At 40.9% G+C, this 22966-nt stretch overlaps 2 protein-coding genes and 2 long non-coding RNA genes across 6 annotated transcripts; 2 read left to right on the top strand and 2 right to left on the bottom strand.

Annotated features, from left to right (window-relative positions):
* Nucleotides 1–4104: 4104 nt before the first annotated feature.
* On the top strand, nt 4105–9693 carry LOC107303698. Of its 2 annotated transcripts, none has more exons than XR_005811109.1 (5): nt 4105–4229; nt 8361–8445; nt 8592–8777; nt 9383–9430; nt 9582–9693. It is a non-coding gene; the product is annotated as an uncharacterized LOC107303698 (long non-coding RNA). The 2 variants fall into 2 exon arrangements; XR_005811110.1 differs by having other exon boundaries at nt 9383–9461.
* On the bottom strand, nt 4284–9840 carry LOC102702629 (U-box domain-containing protein 33-like). Its single transcript, XM_006647589.3, has 13 exons — nt 9561–9840; nt 9350–9471; nt 9102–9223; nt 8651–8755; nt 8208–8398; nt 7268–7434; nt 7034–7186; nt 6583–6879; nt 6344–6511; nt 6199–6264; nt 5631–6119; nt 4787–5524; nt 4284–4610 (listed from the first exon to the last, which is right to left on the bottom strand). The coding sequence occupies exons 1-13, from the start codon at nt 9820–9822 to the stop codon at nt 4413–4415; spliced, it is 3078 nt and encodes a 1025-aa protein (XP_006647652.2). The 5' UTR covers nt 9823–9840; the 3' UTR covers nt 4284–4412.
* A 2295-nt stretch (nt 9841–12135) lies between these two features.
* LOC102702349 (U-box domain-containing protein 33-like) lies at nt 12136–17831 on the bottom strand. Of its 2 annotated transcripts, XM_006647588.3 has the most exons (9): nt 17483–17831; nt 15340–15461; nt 15070–15191; nt 14758–14862; nt 14225–14654; nt 13987–14127; nt 13336–13905; nt 12461–13243; nt 12136–12368 (listed from the first exon to the last, which is right to left on the bottom strand). In XM_006647588.3, exons 1-9 carry the CDS (start codon nt 17769–17771, stop codon nt 12153–12155), a joined length of 2778 nt encoding a protein of 925 aa, XP_006647651.2. In that variant the 5' UTR covers nt 17772–17831; the 3' UTR covers nt 12136–12152. The 2 variants fall into 2 exon arrangements, with proteins under 2 accessions (XP_006647651.2, XP_040376602.1); XM_040520668.1 differs by lacking the exon at nt 17483–17831 and having other exon boundaries at nt 15070–15186; nt 15340–15411.
* LOC121053529 lies at nt 14588–15946 on the top strand. The gene is made up of 3 exons (XR_005811094.1): nt 14588–14669; nt 14772–14885; nt 15476–15946. It is a non-coding gene; the product is annotated as an uncharacterized LOC121053529 (long non-coding RNA).
* Nucleotides 17832–22966: the final 5135 nt, after the last annotated feature.

Here is a 22966-nt window from a genome sequence, read left to right as displayed (position 1 = left end):
TCTGAACTAAACGGTTTTCAGATTCAGCCTGTGATGAGCCACTTCGCATGCACTGAATATCTTCAGGAACACAAGCATTACTATCATCCATGTCAGTTTCGGTCCGGAGCTTTCAATGGTCTCTCAATCTTTCCACCGAAAAACGCATCACCCTCCAGCATTTCAGTGATGCAACAGTCTAGCTGTTCAGCCCACACAATCAAGGAATTTCAGATGGCTATGGGAAAAAAACAAGCATAAAATACATCCCATCTCCTTCAACAATCCTACCGAAAAGGAGAACTATTCCCTCCTGTTCTTCTCACTGCAACTGTACTCGCACTAGCTGACGAACACGTACACCGGTACACGTACTGCTGTAGTATTGGCGGGGGAGCAGAGCAGGCTCTCTGAGACCCCGCTTGGATTAAAAAAAAAAAGTCCTGAGACTACTTAGAAAAAGAGGAAGAGACTTTTTTCTAATAGTCCCTTAAAAATCAATAGTCCCTTGGGAGGGATTTTTAGAGACTTTTTCTTTCACTTTTCACGTGTTGCCCCTCCTCTCTCCCATCTGCCGATGCACCCGATGCTCCCGCCGGCGCCGTCCGCCCGCCGACACCGTCCGCCCGCCCGTCCCCGCCCACCGGCACAGTCCGTCCGCCTGCCCGTCCGCCGGCGTCGTCCGCCCGCCCACCGTCCCCGTCCGCCGGCACAATTCGCACGCCCGTCCTCGCCCGCCGGCGCCATTCGCCCGCTTGCCCGCCCGATGTGCACTATTCCTGCCCGCCGGCGCCATCCACCCGCTCGCCATCCCTACCCACCGGCGCCGCCCTCGTCCGATGTGTGCCGCCCTTGCCCGCCGGCGCCACCCCCGCCCGCTGTCCCATCCGTCGACACCGTTCGCCCGCTTGCCCGCCCACCGGCGCCGCCCCCACCCGATGTGCGCTGTCCTCGCTCGCCGACAAAGACAAGCAGCATTTAGAGCGCAGGGATAGCATCTCAAATGTAATATAGTACTTATACCCTATAATAAGATACTTTTAGTCCCTCTCCCTAAATAGAAAGGATTAAAAAAAATTCTAAAGACTATAAAAAAAAGTCTAAGAACTACTAAAAATCCCTAAATCCAAACATTTTCATAAGCTGAGCTAGATGCGCGATGACCGTTGCAGGAGCAACGACTGTTTCTAGAGCTGAAAAATCGAGAGTCCGTTAGAACAAAGCTGCAGAGCCGTAGCTCACTGTCGCTGGCTTTGCCGTTGTTTCTTTCTCCCGCCGCAACGAGTACAATTTTTTTTCCTTCTCATGTCTACCTAAATACTTTCTCTTGTTTATACTTATATTTATACTTATATATTAAAATTTAAAATTTAAAATTTGGTTTTACAATTGATGTTAAGATTTTTTAGCAAAGTTTATTTTTTAAGTATAAAATTTTACGTCATCATGAATACGTATATAAAACTTTTATCATAACTTATTTTCTGTATATAAATATGTCATTTGACTTCGAACAATCATGCCCTAAAGCAGGCACAGCGCCGAGAGGCATGCACGCCGGCAGCGAGCGTAGCGTCGCCGCCGCGGCGAGCACCAGTGCGCCACGCAAACGTGTGCACGTCGCGTCGCGTCACGCCCCGCCGTCCACGGCGCGCGCGCCACACGTCCGTGCTGCTGTCCGTGGCGCGCACATGCGCCGCCCGGGCAGCTCAGCTATAAACATATTTTAAAAAAATAAGAGGAGAGAGAAAAGAGGTGTGCTACTAATTTATAGTCAGCTACACACGGGCTTTAAGACAATATATATATGACATATGGGACTATGTATTGATGTTTTATACTCCCTCCATATTTTTATGTATGACACGTTGACTTTTACAATCACGTTTGACCATCCGTCTTATTCAAAATTTATATCCAAATATGCAAAATTATAACGCATAATTAAAGTTTCTATAATAATAAATCATATTATAATAAAATAATTAATAATTATATTTTTTTTAATAAGACGAATGGTCAAACGTGGACCTAAAAGTCAACGACGTCATATAAAAAATATAGAGGGAGTAACTAACTATTGTATGTATTGGCTACTAGATTGACTATAGATGAGTTAGAGCCAGCAGTTGTCTACTTGCTCTAACGCAAAGCATGGGCGGCGCCAGCGCCATTGCCATTCAGCCAACTGCTCCGGCGTCAGCCACGCGAGACGACGAGAGATTGGATCGAACTTATCAGTATTTTAATTCGGGGTGCAGAATTTATGGGGATCGATGGTTTAATTTCCTGTGCAATTTTCTTTTCGGATTAAAGTATCTGGTGGGATTGGTGTCTGGATATGCGCCAGATGATTGAAGCCGAATGATTGGCGCCGAGGATGAACTAATCAATAAGAAATTCAATTCCAGAAAACTATAAAAAGCTATCGTCTATCGACACGATCAGTTTAATAATATAGCGAGTCTAACTACTGCCTGGCTCATAGTTCTCGGCCGGTGGTCGTCCGGTCATATTATTGGCTTTTCCTGACGTGAACAGAAATAGCTAAACTAATCATCAGCTTTTGCACGCAAATGACATTCTGTTAACAGCTTAGCGAAACCAAACCACATGTGATGATCAAATAATGGGAGCGTTTGGAATCTGTAATTTGGATTAGGATATGGGCCTACCTCAGAACAGAAACCCTAGCGTACTTTTAGATTTCTTAAACGAGCTAGAGTTTAAGTTGGAGCTTAATCAGGCCATGCATACAGAACGAGACGATCAATCAGGTCCATCCATCCATTAATAATGGATTCATGAAAGCAACCTAGCAGAATAAATTTGATAGGTTGTCTCGCCCTTATCCAAGACAACAAGCCATCCAAGCGAAGACAACTCGATATGCCTGTCCGGGGAGTAGGTGCTAAATAACACCACATGATTAAAGAACTTCGACAACGCCATGGTGGACGGCCCACTGCCAGCCGAAATGCTGGCAGCCATTCATCAGTTCCATGGCCGGAATAATAGCTCAAAGCCTTTTTACCTTCGGCGATTCTGTGACCCGTGTGATCTCTCCATGATTTGCCAGCGTGTTGGTTTGCCGCCCTCGTGCATGGGGGCGACGACAACGCCATTGTTGTCTCCCTGCTGTCCCTTCATGTCTCTCTGTAAATTTTGGAATTCTGAATGCTACTAGTAGCAGTTACGAGATGTGCAAAACGATGTAAAGAACTCCAGTGTTGTACGCGTATCCGTTCACCTCTATAGAGTTCAAACACGCAGATTCAGTACAGCCGCTTGACCGTACAGGCTGCAGGACGAAGGGTTCAGTTTTCTGAACCCGAATTCTGAAGAGGAATAAGTCCATTTAAGATCCCTCAACTTATCGTCTAGTCTTATTTTCGTCCTTGGACCGTAAAACCAGATACAACTGGTCTCTAAACTATCAAAACCAGCGCAAAAGAGGTCCCTAGGCAGTTTTAGCTAAATTGATGCATATATGGCTAGTTTGACTAGATTTCTGTCCTGCGTGACATTGACATGGCGTTTACATGACAATTATATATTAGAAAAACAATAGGCCCACCTATCAGCTGAGGGGAGAAAGAATGATTGGTGGGGCCCACGTGGGCCCCACCATATTTATTTCTCTAGGGTAGTTGATTGTGGGCCCATGGGGCCTGCTATTTTTAAATTATTTTTTATGTGCAGCTGACAGGTGAGCCACTGTTTTTCTGATATATAAATGTCACATAAGCACCATGCCAACGCCACGTGGAACGGAGACCTACTCAAACTAGCCACATAGGCGCCAAGTCAGCCAAAACCACCTTCAAAACCGCTGAGGGACTTCTTTTATGCCGGTTTTGATTATTCAGGGACCGGTTATATCCGATTTTATAGTCCACGAACGAAAAATAGACTAGACGATAAGTTGAGCGACCTCAAGTGCACTTATTCCTTCTGAAGATGGCCTGAACCTTATTTTGGGCCCGACCCTACGGTTGTGTTCTGGGCCGTGTATCTCGAGCTTATGAACGGCCCGCCCGCGTCCCATGGGCTTCTGTCTCGCAGCGGTAGCGGCCCATGAGAACTGGCGAGCCCACCGGAGTCGGCAACCGGAGTCTGCTTTCCGGCTGAGCGTTGTGCGCGGCGGCCGTAGGCGAACGCGGCACGGGGCACTCTCGGCGGCATCGCCATTGGCCGCCGGGGGGATCCAAGCCGGAGCGCGCGGCGCCCTCCGCCGTCCACAGGCACAGGTAAGGATCCGATTCCGCTCAGAGCATCCACCTTTTGCAACCTAAGATTGGAGGGGCACGCCGAGGGATGGTGATTTGGTAGGGCACACTTCTGCACAAGCTTGCCGCCATGTTCTAGAAAACACCAGGAATCGCCAACTATTTACAGAATTACAGGTGAGAGCATTGAGGAATAGAGCGATGTCATCTCTTGTGCTGCTGCTGCTGATGTCTCCACTCGAGGATCGCCGAGCGGAGCACTCTGTTGGGTGTGAGTTCGCGGTGTTCGAGCCTCAGGTTCGTCATCGGCGACCTGGCATTCCCGCCGTCGAGCCACTCTCTGATGGCATCGGCTTCGTACGTGTACCCGTCTGCTGCGATGTGAGGATCAGTCATCACCTCCTGTTAATCAGACAAGAAGTTGTGGTCAGTTCAAATGCATGCTCCCAACTGTATAGACCAGTATAGCACTACTGATAATCTGATACATCGACCTAGAACCCCACCAATTGTGTGTCAAATCATCAATCTATTGTGAGTCAAATCATCAATTATCCCAGTGCTCATAAATTACCAACCTGTAAGATCGGACAGATAAAGTAGGATGGCATGTGTGTCTCATCTGACAGAGCTTCAAATGTATGCTTGCATCCATGATTCTGGTAGGCAGCCTTCAGCAGAGGCTTGATCACCCCCCACACCTCCCCTGTGAGATCCGGCCGGTGCCTTCCACTCAAATTGGCGCATCTCAGTCCAAGATGTGCAAGCTGGTTGGCCTGCACGAAGGGCCAGCTTCCTGCGGAGGTGTCCATGATTGAATGCAACTGGCTCTTCTCCATAGCATCTTCTACCATTGTCGTGATGTTTTCTGGTGGTTGTCCCGTCAGTAGACGTAGAATGATAATGCCAAAGGAGTATACATCACAGCGTGGGGCAAGTTCCCCGGTGGACAAGAACTCAGGGTCAATGTAGGAAGATGTTCCATAAGTGTTGTTTCCGGTGTTGTATTTTCTTAGAATCTGGCAGATGTGCAACTTGCTTACAAAGTTGGCATCAAGAAGAATGTTCATGGGGTTTAGGTTACCATGAACAACTGGGTGAGGCTTGTGTGAGTGGATGAAGGTCAGGGCTGAACATATCTCCCCGATGATCCTAGTACGCGCCTTCCAAGTCAGTGGTGGTGTGTTTTTCTCGCACGACAGTTGATCCTCGAGGCTCCCATTTGGTAGAAATTCATACACCATGCCAAAAGCTTCTGGACATGCACCTATTAGTGTCATGAGGTTAGGATGCCTCAGTCTACTAAGAACAGCAACCTGCAGTGATGATGCCATATATACAGAAAATGATGATTCAGTGTTCTGCTGAAAGGGAAATGTATGGTTCAATCGCTTCTACTTGAGTTATCTCAATCTCAATTACCTCTTGATGGAACTCTGACTGTCCTTGCAGGCCCTGATGATGAAGCAACGTTACAGTGACAGCTGTATTCCGTAGGAACCCTTTGTAGACGCTCATAAATCTGCCTGTGCCAATCTTGAGTGCAGTATCAAAGTCTTGGGTTGCTTGCCGCAGCTCAAAAAAAGAGAAGTCGGGTATCTGGGTGGTTGCTGTGATGGAAGCTCCATTCCTGTTCATTTGGCGCAATTTTTCAGATTCTGCTATGGCAGTGTCTCTCTCATGTAGTAGTTTGTCATATTTTGCTTGGATTTCTTGGATAAAGCGCTTGCTTTCTGCAAGCTTTTCTTCATGAACTTTTCGGATGGATTTTATCTCTGTCATATGTATGCCATTTATCTTATTCAGCTCTCTTTTTGTTTCTTGAATTTCCTCCCTCTGCCGTGCAAGTGTCTCGTCCAGTGCTTCCCGCTTTTTCAACTCATGCAGATACTGATGCTCCAGGCCATGAACCTGTAAGACAACTCCACTTTTTCATTACAGCCCTGCAATTCATAGTACAGAGTACAGACAACTGAAACAATTGTCTTACCCTCTGAAGAGCGGAGAGCATATCGCTCTCAGCTTTTCTCCTCCTCCTAGTTTCTTCAGATGCATCCTATATAAAGTTGTTTTCATCAGATCTTCTGCAAGATTTTTAGCAACATGCTGAATCTAAGTCGTACTACCATACTTACAACTTGTTCCAGACTGAACTTCTGTTCCTTTACATCTTTTAACTCATGGTACAATTCATCTCGCTGCCTTTTTGTTTCTTCAATCTCCATCCTCTGTCTTGCAATCTTTTCCTCCATATCTTTCCGCTGCATCTTTTCATTTCTGTTTAAATTCTCCACATCTTTAACCTGTAATAATTATTTGTATTTTCGTCACATATTTAACTAAAGGCTCCTGAGTCCTGGACCAAAGCACTTACTCTTTGAAGCACCGCAAGCAGATCCATCTTGATCTTTTGGCGTTTCTTGGCTTCCTCACATGATTCTTGTATAAAATATTCAGTAATCTTTTGTACATAATCTGTTGCAGCAGATTTAATCTCAGATATATGTTGCTCCAGCACAAGCTTCTGCTTCTTTGTATCCTGTAGTTCATCATATAATGCATTGTGTCGTCTTTTTATTTCATCAATCTCCAGCCTCTGTCTTGCAAGTGTCTTCTCAGTTTCTTTCCGTTGGTTCCCCTCTTGTAGATATAATTTTTCTGACTCCTTAACCTGTAAGAATAATTTATTTACACTTGCCCTAAAAGAGAAATTAATTTCAGTAGTATTTTGGAGGCACACCACATTTGCTATGCTTCCCGAAGGAGGTGTACTTTCTTTTTTTCTACAAATATACAAGCTTGTCGGTCAATAAAACAAAGCTTACTCTTTGAAGAGCTATAAGTAGGTCCATTTCGGCTTTGCGGCGCTTGCTAGATTCGCTGTGAACTTCTTCCTTGAGTAGTTCAGCTCGAGTGCATGCCTCTTTAAGCTTACCACGCATGTCATCATATAAATTTTGTTCTTCTTCTTCTTGTTCCTGTATGCCACCAATCATTAAGAGATTTAACTTACAATTAGGTACCTTGGTAACTTAATGATATGGCATTAGTGGTCTCACGGGATCACAAACTGGCAATAAGAAATTGACACTGTCAGATTCCTGAGGAGAATGCATCACTGAGCTTTGTTTGTTTGTACCATCAACAATCACCGCTAGAGTTGTGGCTTCAGAGATACTTATTGGATCATCAGTCCTAAATGAGCCATACCCGATTCTTCCCCAATCTGGAGTGAATTATTATGAATAAATAGATCAGCATGGCTACCTTTAAAAGAGAAATGTCAACACCTTGGCTAAATCGAGATCAATCTGTTCTCCTCACATAGGAGTTTATTTTTCTTTCTGTAGACATTGATTAACATCGCTGTTTTCTATATACTACAAATGGTTGTTTTAAACCACTGCCTCTATATGTCCTACTATTTAAGTTCTGACTTCTGAGGTATAACTCCTAGTAACTTTCAGTAATGTCATCACAAATCAGGAATATAGCTTCGAAAGAGAAACATACTGGTCCCTCCATTCATAAATATTCGACGTTTAGGACAAAGTTTGTTCAAACTTTTAAAACTCCAATAATCAATTTTATTATATTAGAGCAAGTTTATGAAATATAATAAGTTTATGATATTATGACAATACCTTTTGAGGCAAATCTATGCATACCATTTCTTTTGTTTGTAAACTAGGGATTTGATAAATTATCGATAGTTGCGATTTTAAAAGTTTGACCGAATATTGTCCTAAACGTCAAATATTTATGTCCGGAGGGAGTATTAAATTTAAGCTACAGATTTTTTTTATCCTCTGAATTCTTGATAATATATTTTGGAGAACTATTGAAACCACATATACTTTTTTGGTGCCTTGAATTCATGTAAAATGACAGTTTGATGTTGTACGTATAATCATTTAAGCAAGAAAAATCCAATATAACTCTCTTTTTTTTCAAGGGCATATGTTAAAAATTCTAAATATGTTAGGATAGTGTAGTTACCCCCAAAAATGTAGTCCCATTCGCTCATTGTTGATTGAACCAATGATCTTAAAGTGTATTCTTCTGAGCTTGGTGCTTCATTCTCCAGCTCTATTGAACTCATTTGGCTTGAAATGCTGCACACTGACAATGGTTTTGTGTTTGTTTGTGCAGGTGGCACATATATTGCAAGAAGATTTTCATTGGGTTCCCTGCAAGTGCACACAACCGATGGATTTATCATTTTGCTGGTTTCTTGGTGAGAACTGAGAATGCAATATATTGGTACCCTAGCTCAACATGTAGACAAAAATAAAGATACACAAATGTAGAATTATGTGTCCCAAAATTCTCTAGATGTTGTATGAAGTACTGAGTACTGACTAGCTAGGTTCTATTTTTCAGGAGATGCACTAAGCTCTATGAAGTACAAAAAGTCAGCTGACAAATGAACATCACTTTACCTGGTACATATCAGATGGGCGTTGCAGGTAAACCATATCTTGCATGATGGGGATGCGGTCTCCATCAGCTTGAGGGCTATCTTGGAATTTGGTTCTTTCATCTCCCTACAGGTTATAATACCATAAGGTTTGTGCATGTATACTTAGTATGAATTCATCTTAGAAAATGTTTAATCTATGCTTGCTATCTAAATACGTAGTTTCATTAGTCTTGATGCTGGTGCGGAATGAAATAAAATTTGACTGAAAGTTAGTTAGTTCATTAATTTGTTGATGCGGATAGCCTAGCCCTGAAATCTTCAAAGCTTCAAAGTACCAAGTTATCTTCTAAGTACCAGTACTTGTATTTCCATGAATAAAATTCTCTCTCTCTCTATCTCTCTCTCTGCTGAGGAAAAAATGTGTAAAATATTACAAGAAAACCATTATGTCAGGAAAGTGTGATCCATACTCTGAGTAGTATTGATCTGCAGCTGCTCCCATGACAAGCCTGGTGATGCCATGAAGGGTAATAAGTTCCTCGAGTCCTTTTGCGATGTCGTCCATGACAATTATTACTTTCTCACAAGCAATCTGAAACAGTAGAATTCATGCTCATATTGAGATGATTTTGACTGATAAACATTATTCCATACCCAAGTTACTTGATGCAAGTTAATTTATTTGCGAGTACTAACGAAAAAATGATCAGAATTTCACCTCCATATCTTTTCCTGTGCTTTTCGCTATCAGAGCATACTCATCTAGGTTCTTCTCCGCCTCTTCCCGCGCCAACTTCAGGTACTCGCTGATCTCTTCAGGCTTCATGCTGGTACAATGAACTTTTGCCCCCACCGAGAAATATAAACTGAATTGCACCAAGCGATTGCAGCTGTCAAGGAAGAATAACTGAAGAGGCAGTACGGCTTACTTTTACTGATTTCTTGTGCAGAGCTGTGGACATGAGCTACCACGATCTTGGACCCGCGCGCCGCCAGGTTCTGCAGCGCCCAGAGGAAGGTGCTCCTGCCGTGCTCGACGTCCGCTTCGACGGCCACGAACACCTTGTCCTCGTCGGCGGCCAGGCTCTGCTCGTCCCAGTCGTCGGCGGCGTCCAGCAGAGAGCCCGACGACGAGCTGACGCTGCACCTAGCGCTCCATATGCCGTCGTGCACTCCACCGTCCCCATCCATTGCTGCTTCGGCTTCCTACCCGGCAAAAAATTGCTGCTTCCTGACGTTGAGAGATGACAAGCACGCACAATGCAGTTGCAGAGTAACTGCCCGGCCGTTTTATGTGTGGAAATTTCGATATCAAGTTACAGAAGGAAGCAGAAGCAGTCGGCAATGAATATTTTTTGCATTTTATGCATTGACTCACAAAGTTAACAACTCAGTTTTTTTATTTTTTTGGAAGACCGGAAGCCAAAGTCGACGTTATGACTTGCACAACGATGGGACGAGAAGCCATTGCGCCCGCGTTAGCGTGATCAAGCAAGCAAACGGCTTATACGTACGTATGCCACTAACTTGAGATGTATTGTACATTTTTTTAGGCTATACCCAGGAAGGATGTTTTACGCGTGGACCCAAAGCTTAGTAACCTAGAAATTACTGAGCATTCGACGTGGACGTGAAAGTCAATGCAATTTATGGTTTAAGAGTCATCATTTTGCTTTTAAAAAACATAAGCAAAACCACTTATTAACTACTGAAAAATAATTAAAGGGTAAAGTTTTATTTACATGTGTTCTTAGCGATCTAAAAGCAAAAATTAAAAAAATATAATGAAAAAATCAAAATCAACTCTAAATTTAAATTTTAAAATTTAGCTTTGGCATAAACATAACCGAAAAGACGAAGGGCTAAGATATGGATGATAATCGTGCCCGATTACCCATTTACGTGTGGGTAAAAACTCTATTTGGGTTGGTTCTGTTCTTATTTTTATACCCGTGGGTATGCTATTAGATCAAAACTTATATTTGTCCGTTTGACCATCAAATCGAGTCCATATATGAGTATTATTGGCCCGTCTTATTTTAATATATAGCTAACTCAAAGTTTAATTTATATCTAGCGCCATTGTATATCATTTTAAGTTAAACTGATGTTTAAATTGCTTAAAAACACTATAATTGATATTTAAACCATAAGTGAACTTGTTTATTATATATTTTTTATTGCCTGTATCGTGTATTAATGTGATGGGTAAATGGGCCAAACCTATAATAGGTATGGGTAAGGTTTCATACATGTTATGAATAATAGGTATACCTATAGACACAAAATTATTTTACAGGCATGAGCAGAATATACACTGCCGATGGCCAACCTGTCCAATTGTCATAGCAAGACTGACATCTTAAAGCGAAACGACTTATTTACTAACGAAAAATATATTTTATGGACAAAACTTTTATGTATGTTTTTATAGTGATTTAAAAGAAAATACTATAAAATAAAACACGATGAACAACTATAAAATAAATTTTAAAATCATGTTTTAAATTTTAATTATTGACTTATAAGCAGTTTTAGCAGCGAAAAGATAGTGGGGCCAGATCAGCGTCAAGCAAAGAAGCAAGTACGCAACACAACGTACAGCTTGGGCCACCTCCGGAATCAGAGGCATGGATGGGCCGATGTGTTAGCATTCCTGGACCACAAATTTTGTGGCCTTTCTTCACGTCGCAGCCTCATACGAGCGGCTGCCACAGCGGCCGCATCTCTTGCCGTTGTTCGCCGCTGAGTAGGGTGGTGTTTTGACGGAGAAAATTTCTGGGAGAAGTGTCACGTTAAATATTTAACCGAATGTCGGAAGGGTTTTCGGATCTGAATGAAAAAACGAATTTCACGGCTAGCCTAGAAACCGCGAGACGAATCTTTTGAGCCTAATTAATCCGTTATTAGCACATGTTGGTTACTGTAGCACTTATGGCTAATCATGGACTAATTAGGCTCAAAAGATTCGTCTCAAGATTTCTTCCGTAACTGTGCAATTAGTTTTTTGATTCATCTATGTTTAATGTTTTATTTAGGTGTCCAAAAATTCGATGTGATGTTTTTGAAAAAAAATTTGGGAACTAAACAAGGCCTAAAGACCAGGATGGCAATGCAAAAAGTCCCGTGCTTCGTCCGTTTCAAAATATAAATATATTTAATATTTAAATTTTCTATCATAATACAAACATTTATGTAATGATTCATATGCTTTTAATCATTTTAATAATTTTAGTCAATCGAATGATTAAAAATGATTTTAATAAATTTAGAATTCAAAAATTAACCACTAAATCAGCTAAAAAGAATAGTCTATACTAACCAACTTAGAAATATTTATACTTTGGAACGCAGATAGTTCATAAATTGAATTAACAAGCACAAAACGCAAACATAGTAAATTTCTCCCTACTTTTTCCAACAATTTTGGATCCTCAAATTTCAACCCAAGCTAATGCTAATGTATGTGCACGATCTACAGTTAGAAGGAAGCGCCGGTCATGGAGGCTGCTCATGTGCAGTCAGTCCTCTTGCTGCTGCGGATGCCGTTGTCGCTGTTGCTGTTGCTGCCACTCGAGGATCGCCGAGCGGAGCGCTCTGTTCGGGATGAGCTCCCGGTGGTCGAGCCTCAGGTTCGTCATCGGCGACCTGTCGTGCCCGCTGTCGAGCCACCCCCTGATGGCCTCGGCTTCGTAGGTGAACCCGTCCGCCGCGATGTGGGGATCGTTCATCTCCTCCTGCTCCACATCCATCAGACACGAGATTTGAATCATCTAATCACGAGATTTCGTTCAGTTTTTTTTCAGGAATAATCATGCATTTCTGCTACCTGGAAGATCGGGCAGACGAAGTAGGACGGCGGCGGGGCGTCGTCCGGCCGGGCGACGAACGACGGCCTCCCGGCGGTCAGCGAGGCGGCCTTCATGAGAGGCTCGATCACCTTCCACACGTCGCCCGTGAGATCCGGCCGGCGCCTGCGGCTCATCTCGGCGCAGCGCAAGCCGAGGTGCGCTAGCTGGTTGGCCTGCACGAACGGCCAGCTCCCCGCGGAGGGATCGAGAATCGAGTGCAGCTCGCCGCTCTCGATCGCGTCCTCCACCACCTCGGCGATCTTCTGGGGAGGCTTCCCGGTCAGGAGCCGCAGGATGATGATCCCGAGGGAGTACACGTCGGAGCGCGGCGTCAGCTCGCCGGTGGTCAGGAACTCCGGGTCCATGTACGCGAAGGTCCCCTTCGGTGTGGTGGTCCGGTACATGGTGGTGGTGGCGGCGGCGGCGGCGGCGGTGGTATTCGACTTTATCAGGAGCCGGCAGATCCCGAAGTCGCCCAGCTTGCTGACGAAGTTGGCGTCGAGGAGGATGTTCGCCGGCTTCAGGTCCCCGTGGACAACCGGGTGCGGCTTGTTCGAGTGGAGGAAGGTCAGCGCCGAGCACATCTCGTAGATGATCTTCGTGCGCACCTGCCATGTCAACGGCGGCGTGTTGTTCAGGCAGGCCAGGCAGTCCTCGAGGCTGCCGTTGGGGAGGAACTCGTACACCAGGCCAAACGCCTCCCGGCAAGCACCGATCAGCGTGACGAGGTTCGGATGCCGTACTCTACTGAGAACAGCAACCTGCAGTGATCGGTGTCAATTGCTTGGTTAGCCATGGTTCCCAACTTGACAGGATAGAATTTGTGTGAGTGAATCTGATGAAATTAGATTACCTCCTGGTCGAATTCCGACTGCCCTTGCATGCTCATCGGGTGCAGCATCTTGATGGCCACAGTTGTGTTGCGGAGTGTGCCTTTGTAGACGCTCCCGAATCCACCCTCACCGATCTTGAGTTCTTTGTCGAAGCCTCTGGTCGCCTGTTCAAGCTCATAGGCGGAGAACTCGGTGCTTAGATCTTCCCCTGGCATGGGGATTCTCTGTTTGTTCTTCCAGCGCAGGTCTTGAGCCTCACTTACTGCGGCGTCTCGCTCTTGTTGTAGCCTCTCTTTATCTGCTTGGAGCACCAGGAGAAGATGCTTGCTCTCTGCGAGCCTCTCTTCGTGTTCTTTAAGAACCGCTTGCATTTCGGTCATGCGGTGCTCCACCATGAGCTTGTGCTCTTGTACATCATGCAGCTTGTCGTGTATTGCATTATACTGCCTTTTCGTTTCTTCTGTCTCCTGTATCTGTTTCTCGAGTGCCTCTTTCTTCTCTTCTGTCTCCTGTGTCTGCTTCTCGAGCGCCTCTTCAGTTATTTTCCGATGCATGATTTCCTTCTGATACAGGCTCTCCAACTCTTTGACCTGTAGGACTAGTTTCATCTTTTTATTTGTTCGCATTGATTAGCACTATGAATTATGAAGTTTTGAAGCAAAATGACTTGCCTTCTGAAGAGCTGAAATTAGATTTCTTTCAGCATTCCGACGCCTGGTTGATTCTTCATATGTCTCTTTCTTCAAGCCTTGAGCTTCACGAAGAGCCTCTTGAAGTCTACTATATATGTCTGCATCGTCACCTGAATTCTCCTGTGTTGCACAGAAAGTTCAGTTATGCGTTACACCTCATTGAGAAGAGTACTTCTCTTATGTTTTGAACTTGCACAGAACATCAGGCGATGTATACCAGCTCACGAGGAGATGCAAAATGGTCATCCTCAGGTTCATACATGGGCTGCTGCATTGCTGATCCAGGGACCCTAACTGCATCACTATTTCTTGATGAATTGTACCATGAGTTTTGCGGTCTGCCAAATTCATCCCAGGAATCTATAGAACCTATTGCTGTTCTTGTCGGTCCGTCATTGATGTTTTGATTTGAATGTTCAAACAGCTGAGATGGTGTAGTGCCACATCCTTGAGAGGGATACCTAGCCACTTCTGTTCTTGATCTGTTGAGATCGTGCCTTGGACTTCCGCTTGAGCTTGATGCTTCACTCTCTGACGGGTTCATTGTCATTGATCTCATACGGCTGGTGATGCTGCTTGATGACAACGTTGATGCAATTGTGTGTGCAGGTGATGGTGGTATCGCAGGAACTGTTGTATTTGCTTCCCTGCAGTATTGACAGGTAAACTTAGCAATTTTTCATTTGTTGTTCAATGTGTTTTTCTCATATACAGTATCTATCATAAGACTGCTTTGACACTCAACCTTACCTGGTACATATCAGATGTCCTTTACAGGTAAACCATATCTTACATGACGGGTCTGCTACTTCCAATATTTTGAGTGCTGTCTTGGACTTCGGTGTGTTCATTTTCCTGCATATTGGTAACAATTCCAGGTCTGAAACTGTTAAAAACTTGGCAAACCTTTATGTTTCTCATTTATTGCTAGAAGCATATATCGAATGCTACTTATCAGGGAAGAAACAATATTTTGCAATACAATTTTAGCTGTGCAAATGATATTTTGCAGCTCTAGAAATACCAAAGTATAAACGATAAAAAATATCAGGTTGTGCTCACCTTGAGTAGTGTTTATCTGCTGCTGCTGCCATCACAAGCTTGGTGATGCCATTAAGGGCTATAAGATCTTCAAGCCCTTTAGCAATGTCCTCCTCCTCAATTATTAATTTCTCACAGCTGACCTGAGAAAATGAAATAATGCTCAAATTATCATTGAAGATATGTATATGTTCTCAAGTCATGTTAGAAGGATGCATAATTGGGTATTATGTGGTTTATTAGTTTATTAATGGCTCATAGAAAAGACATAAGAGTGATTGAGAAGGGCACCTTCAGTTTTCTGCATATCAGAAGATATTCATCGAGTTTCTCCTCTGCCTTTTCTCTCTCGTTGTTCCTATAGTCGCTCACCTGTTTTGGATTCATCTTGGTATAATGAACTTTTGCCCCCACTGAAACACAACAGGAATCAAGGACAAGCTATTCAAAAGGTGACAAAAAAAATGCTGGAGGCGCACTAGATTTCAGAAATTGGAAGTGAAACCAGCTGCATCGTTTGGAAATAGAACCTGTAATAAGAGATTGTCTTTGATGCATATGTAACAGTGTTGGTGGGAATAGTCTCATATAGAGTTCAGATATATTGAAATTAGTATAGAAACTTATACATTTTCATGGCCAAAAGGGGAAAGTTCATGCACTCTAACCACCCTTGATACATGAGAACCACCTAGGGTTTCTCCGTGGTGTGCTAGCCAGTCTGAATTGGCAAGCCAGTCTGAGTTGGAAGCATCACGCTCTCTTAATAAATACCATACGAGAGTCATTTCTCTCATATCCAGTGTTTTGAGAAACGCCTATGGGTCTTTCGACTAGCACCACGAGGTGGTTCTAAGGGCTCGGGTTCGAAGCCTCACCCTCTTAATAAATACCGATATAGGAGTCACTCCTATAACATCTAGTGTTTTTTTTTTGTGATACATGAGTTTAAGTGAGGAATGTAGATCCTCTATGGTATCTCTGGTGCAGAAGCGGACACAGAAATGTGGAACCAAGAAATGCGGACACAGAACCGAGAAATGTGGACACAGAAAGCGGACACATGAGTTTATGTGAGGTTCTATATAGAGTAAATCCTCTGTATAGCCTTGAAAAATCTCAATTCTTTTATACAACTAAAATTTACCCAATCCTTTCTATACCTCTGAATTTTAATTTGATCGCTTCTTCCCTATAGTTACATTTTCCTTCATTTCACTGTTAAGTTTGGTGGCAAATGTCTCTAGTGCCCTTAATGATTTAGGCTTGAATATAAGCTTGAAAAATGATTGAAAATTTTGTTTGAGTACACGGTATGTGCATTTTATGTAACAAATAAAACTAAATAATTAGTGCAGAAAATTTTGAAATGATTTTTAAAAATAAAACAAATGTGATAAATTAAAATTTTTATTTGAAATTTAATAGGACAATGTATTTTATTGATCGACAGCATTGTTACAAAATATCATGAGCATTGGTAGTCATATCTTTCTATAAATGTTCATCATTTCTATTACTTTCTAAAAATAAGTTAAATACATATTTTTATTTCATTATATAAAAATATTTTTTCATAAATAATGTAAACCACAACAAACTCATAACTATTAATAGTCTTATGTAACAAACTTTTGCATTTTTAATAATGTAATTCATAAATTTTTATATTCATGCAAAGGGTAAATAATCATCTTTATCGAAATTAGACAGTTAACTGATGGGGACCGGAAGGAATCAAAATTAAATTTTAGGGGACATACGGGACATACGAAGATGTAAGCAAAATTCAAAGGCAAAGAAAAAATTAGCTAAATTTTAAAGATATACAATTGATCATCCTTATAGAAATTAGACAGTCAATTGATGGGAGGGGTATGGAAAAAATCAAGATTAAATTTTGGGATATTCAAGGAAGTAAGCAAAATTTATGGACAAAGAATTAGCTAAAATTTTAGAGGTATACAGTATATTTTCTCTTTTATATATTTAGAGCTTGTGCAACAGGATTTTGGAAGTAGCTGTTATATCACCAATAACGCTAAACGAACAAATAATTGGGCCTTTCAAAAAAAAAATGATTAGGGTGTATTTTCTTGAAAACCTGCAAGCTGTCGGCATTGCCGGCAGATACAACTCACGAGAAACTTCATCAAGTAACTATAAAGAAAGGGAATGGGCATAACAAGAAGGCAAGCCCTATAGTGTTCACTGGCATTCGGCTTTCAATTCGTCAGTGTCAACGAACCATATCCATTTGTTTGACAAAGCTGCTAACTCAACTAGATTCAGAACGGAAGCAGGAATCCAAAATTCCTCGCTAAATCACCCAACAACAGGCTATCCAACACTAAATCTCTTGCTCTGCAAGCGCGCACTACGAAATCAAGCCAAATCAGCATGATGATTTTTTTTTTAAAAAAAAGAGGCTTACTCATCGGGATCATCTGCGCGGGGGAGTGGACATGAGCAATCACGACCTTGGCGCCATCCTTCGCCAGGTTCTGCAGAGCCCACTGCAAGGTGCTCTTGCCGTGCTTGACGTCCGCGGCGACGGCCACGAACACCTTGTCCTCCTCCGCCGGCGGCGGCGGCGGCGGGCTCACCTCCTCCACCTCGCTGGGAATCTCCGCGACGCTGCTCACCGACGTCCTGAAGCTGTACTGCGATCCGCTCCCCAACGTGTCGCACCGCCTGTGCGCCGCCTGGACGGCGCCGTCCATTGCTGCCGGACGGCCGGCGAGACGGAGACTGTCGAGAGGGGAGGGAGGAGATGTGTTAGCAGCATGAGCCCGCGTTAAGAAGAAAGCACGGAGAGAAAATTCGAAGAATAAACGCCTACATAAAGTCAATGGCTTCGCTGAGGTTTTTTTTAATTAAAAAAAATTGCTTCGCTGGGACCTATGGCAATTTGCATTCGATGATAGATGACTAGGACCCGAATTTGTCTCGAGCAGAACAGAATTTCCTATACATCGAAGGGATTAAAAGTTATTTGAGAATTGAGAGTAGAATTGTATTTCTCGTATAACTCTTTTTTGTTTGCAAATACAATTACATTTACATGCATCTTTATCAATCAATTTACTCATCAATCCATCCATTAAAAAATTTGGACATATCGATGACATTTTTAATTAATATGATAATTCCTAGGCTGTTAGGATGAATATGGTAGTTAACTTTTGTAGAAATTAATATTACATTCGTCTAAAATTTAATTATTTTTAGGTTGTTTAGCGGTGATTAAGCTAGAGGAGAAAAAACTACATTACCCCTTAATAGATCATAAATGTATACTACTTGTAAGGATGAAATATGAAGAATTTTAAATATTAAGTGATTAATGCGATAAGTAATATTGAGAATAGTAAAATACTTATATTTTAAAATAATATTAAATCCTAGATGTTTATATTTTTGAATGTAACAGATGGAGTAGTTTTTATGCATAACTCTTACTTCTTCTATTTCTATTCAATTCTAATTGTATTTTTATACAACTATATCAGTTTAATAAATGCTACTATAATCTGACTCATTATGATCAATTTATGTCCATGGCAATCCCACCATGATCAAGAACATTTTTCTCTTTGTCGAGTAACCGATAATATCTTTTTATCTTCCTTGATTACTCTTGGTGCGAACATGTTGGCTATAATTTTACTACTCCCTCCTTTTATATAACCATTGTTTGCTAATAGAAATAGGAGTATAGTGTATGGTGTTGCCGTTGATGAACGATGCGACGTGCACATTGTTCTTGTCTCGAAGAATAATTCTGTACTGTACTTTACTTTACATAGTACGTGCAAGCAAGCGGCGATCATTATCTTGGAGACGCAGCCAACATCCGGCGATCATTATCTTGGAACTGCAGCCAAACATCCTGATTCTCGGTATTTTCATTTAGCAAATAAAAATCGGCCGCCACCCGGTTTTTCAACTGCTGGCAGTTGTAGCGACCTTCACGAAACGAAGAAACATCCAAACCAAAAACAATTGGTTTTTTTTTATAGTTCTTAGAAAATATCTCAAGGCACCACATTACCTTAAATTATTTTTCCAAAAATAATAAAAAAAGCTCAAAATAATTACTGCGTATGTAACAATTCTAAGGCTGTGTTCGCCAGAGTAGCTAAGTTAACTTATTCTCTTGTTTTCTACACGTACGCTTACCGAACTGCTAAACGGTGTATTTTTAAAAAAAATTATAGAAAAGTTGTTTTAAAAAAAATCATATTAATCTATTTTATTTTTAATAATTAATTAATTAATCATATGCTAACCTATTACTATATTTTCTGCGCTAATAAGTTAACTTACCACCTTCGGAACGCGGCCTGAGGGGCAAATGTTGACAAATGACATGTATGGCAGGGCAGCAGCATTCTGCCTTCGGTCTAGCGCTTTCCAACATGGCAAGAAAACTACTCCCTCCGTTTCATGTATAATGTAAGATGTTTGACTTTTTTTATGTAATGTTTGATCATTTATCTTATTTAAAAAATTATGAAAATATCATTTATTTTGTTTGTGACTTACTTTATTATCAGAAGAACTTTAAACATGACTTGTTATTTTTTATATTTATATTAAATTTTTGAATAAGACAAATAGTCAAACATTATAATAAAAAAGTCAAACATTTTACATTATCAAGTGGAGGTAGTACTACCCATGTTCTAAAATAGAAGTTTTCTTAATAATTTATTAAATATTAAGTTTAATATAAAAACTATAGTGCTCCTTAGGTAAATAAGAGACAGATGAAAGTGTGAGGATAAGTGAGGATAAAGTAGGAAGAATGAATGAGAAATAATTGATAGAACAAGTGGTATTATAAATAGTACTTAAAAAACTTATAGTTTGATATAAGGTTTAAATATTAGAAACATTTGTATTTTGAAACAAAGGGAGCCAGATTTAACGGATCAAACGAACGCAGTCAATAATTGCAACTTGCAAGTTTGCAGCTGGCCCATTTGGTTAATACAATAATATTTGCAACCTGACATTTGCTTGTACGTTTTGTACCAGTAAAAATTAATTGAAACTGCACTCTTGAACAAAAATTTCTGTTGGGCAAACCGTATTGAAGAAGAGTTAGCAGGAGTAGGCGACTTTGAACAGGACTGGTGATCACACTACAAACTACAAAGCGCGTGTTGTCCACGTCGTCGTCTTGCTTGTTATAAGCATAAACAAAACCACTTATAAATAATTGAAACATAATTTATGGGTAGACATGTGTTTCAGTGATCTTAAAAGTAAAGACTAAAAGATAAACTACGATAAAAAACTAAAATTAATTTTAAATTTATGTTTTAAATTTAAATTTTAGTTTACAAGCATAAGCATAAGCGAAAATATGAGCTGAATAAATGGAGGAAGTCCAAACAAGTAGTCTCTGCTTATCAAAACCTTGTGCCCCCTCAATGCATTCTAAAATCGAAATGAATAGTAGCTATCCAAGATCCATACATTTTCCTTACAAAAAAAATTATTTGGTTCCTCGCAAAAATTTATTTGGACAAATGCTCTAAAACACATCACCCCCCCCCCCCCAAAAAAAAGTTTAAAAAATCCCAAAATAACCTCTAAATTTAGTGTTAAAAATTAAAATTTGAATTATAAATAAAAGTGAAAAATATGAGGGTGTGAAGGGTTTTTATGGTGCTCCCTCCGTCTTATACCGATGATTTTAGTAGTTAAATTTTATCATTATTTCTTTTGTAGTCAACTATGTTTTGACAGGGTTTTTGATGATATATAGTGAAGCACGCTATTATGCAGTCCGAACGATTTGCTGACCAGGCTCTGCATTATGTAGCTGAACTTTCCTGATTACATAGGAGCTTGGAAATTCTCTATCAGAATGGCCTCCCTGGTGAGCAGTTTCTTGGTCTTTTGTTTGGTTATATTTTCAATTTTCATTTGGATAAGTGACTTTATGCACGTATATTGTATTGGTTGACTTCTGCTAAAAATGAATCACATGGATTAGAGCATTAGCGTGAAGCTTTCAGAAAGACCAAAGGAAAATCTTGTCGAAATTTCGATGCGGTCAATGTAATTTGGTCACCATTTGAAGATCAACGTGTGTGTGTCTATATATATATATATATATATATATATATATATATATATATATATATATATATATATATATATATATATATATATATATATATATATATATATATATATATATATATATATATATATATATATATATATATATATATATATATATATATATATATATGAAAATTAGAACCTACTACCAGGTGTAGCTACTCCCTGCACGTCTATTATGAAAAATATTTTTATAACTGTTTCTGCTCCCACCCAACAGAAAGTATAGACACTATTAAATCTCAAGTGAATAATACAACTACATATATAGAGTTTGTACTTTCTGTTGGAGGAGAGAAGAAATATACATAGATGTGTTTCTGCACCTTAGACGTGAATGGAGTAGCTATACCTGGTAGTAGCATATATTAGCATCTATATAAATTTATCTTGTAACAAGAAACAAAGGTAATGCTAAATTTGAATTTTTCAAGAGATAGCTTAACTGATTTTTTACGTGTGAATATTACCCCTTTTATCCATAAGAGTAATATCCAACCCACAACAATAAATAAATTTTAGGGATATAGTACAAATGCCTAGATCTGTAACACCAGAAAATGTCATGCCCACAGATTATCGATCTAGGCTACAAATTATCGTGACTAAAGTTTTTTGCTCTCAGACCTAGGCCACGGCCCAAGGCTCTTGGACCAAAAGCCCATATTGTTATATGCATTTTTCACCGAATAAGCATGAAAAAAAGTGTATTTTTGCTTCCTCAAATATTACCCTAGGTCGATTTTAGTCCCTCAACTGCAAACCCCCCACCCCCTAACAATCAAAACAAGGGCAATTTACCTCCGTCGGTGGTTAGAAACATGGTTTTGTTTTACATGATGCCTAGGTGCCACATTGACATAGGCCGCGTTCGGCGTGATGGGTATAAGTTAATTTATGTTTGGCACAGAAAACATACTAATAGATTAATACATAATTAATTAATTATTAATTATTAAAAATATAAAATAAATTAATATGATTTTTAAAACAATTTTCCTATAGAAAATTTTTGCAAAAAATACACCGTTTAGCCGTTCGGAAAGCGTGCGCGTGGAAAAAAAAGGCAGATAAGTTAAAACTAACGTGGTCTGCCGAACGTGGCCATAGTCTTCGGTCTACATGGCATCTATGTGGCATTGAAATAAAAAATAAAATAAAACGATATGGTGGTCTTGTTCCCTCTCTTCCCTCTCCCTCCACCTTTGCTCAACGCCCCACACTTCAACTAGCTCAACAAGCCAAAGGAGCTCGATAGGTGCACGATAGCCGGCAATGAGCTTACCATAAGCGTTAGGCACGGGAGAGGGAAGAGAGGGGAAAGAGAGAGGAAGATGGGAGGTGAAAGATGATGTGCAGTCACTTACATGTGGGTTGCAATAGTTTTTTTTACTGAGTGTATGCTATATAAGTTGCCACGTAGGTACCACGTATGTGCTAAGTAGGACAAAACTACCCTCCAAACCACCTAGGGAGTTAAAACGAGATGGTTTAATAGTTGATGGACTATTTGTTATAGATTTTACGGTTGAGAGAATAAACTCAGTCTAGGACAATAGTCGAGGGAGAAATAAGGCACATCTTTTCCCCAATAAGCATAAACATAACTAAATTGGTCCAATGTAGAACTAGTCCATGGGTTCGCCCATTTTTTAGTGCGGTTTATGCTATGGTGTTGGCCTCCCTTCCCCTTCTCACCTTGTACAAGCTACAAAGCACTTTAAGGTCTTCTACGAAAGACCTTGGCCTAAATGTTCTGCTCCCTCTGTTTCATATC

Source organism: Oryza brachyantha, chromosome 2 (assembly GCF_000231095.2).
Source record: "Oryza brachyantha chromosome 2, ObraRS2, whole genome shotgun sequence".
Classification (NCBI taxonomy): Eukaryota; Viridiplantae; Streptophyta; class Magnoliopsida; order Poales; family Poaceae; genus Oryza; species Oryza brachyantha.
The sequence above is the reverse complement of the archived record's forward strand: the minus strand, read 5'-3'. Positions and strand labels throughout refer to the sequence as shown.

Bases quoted from the DNA above. Each gene is read 5' to 3' on its own strand.
- LOC102702349 (XM_006647588.3), bottom strand. From the start codon at position 17,771: ATGGACGGCGCCGTCCAGGCGGCGCACAGGCGGTGCGACACGTTGGGG. The intron at 15,462-17,482 runs GTAAGCCTCTTT...GTTGTGTTTCAG, and splicing joins CGCGCAGATGATCCCGATGA to TGGGGGCAAAAGTTCATTAT. The intron at 15,192-15,339 runs GTGCCCTTCTCA...TCATTTTCTCAG, and splicing joins TGATATGCAGAAAACTGAAG to GTCAGCTGTGAGAAATTAAT.
- LOC102702629 (XM_006647589.3), bottom strand. From the start codon at position 9,822: ATGGATGGGGACGGTGGAGTGCACGACGGCATATGGAGCGCTAGGTGC. The intron at 6,512-6,582 runs GTAAGTGCTTTG...TAATTATTACAG, and splicing joins TGCTTGCGGTGCTTCAAAGA to GTTAAAGATGTGGAGAATTT. The intron at 4,611-4,786 runs GTTGGTAATTTA...TCTGATTAACAG, and splicing joins TTATCTGTCCGATCTTACAG to GAGGTGATGACTGATCCTCA.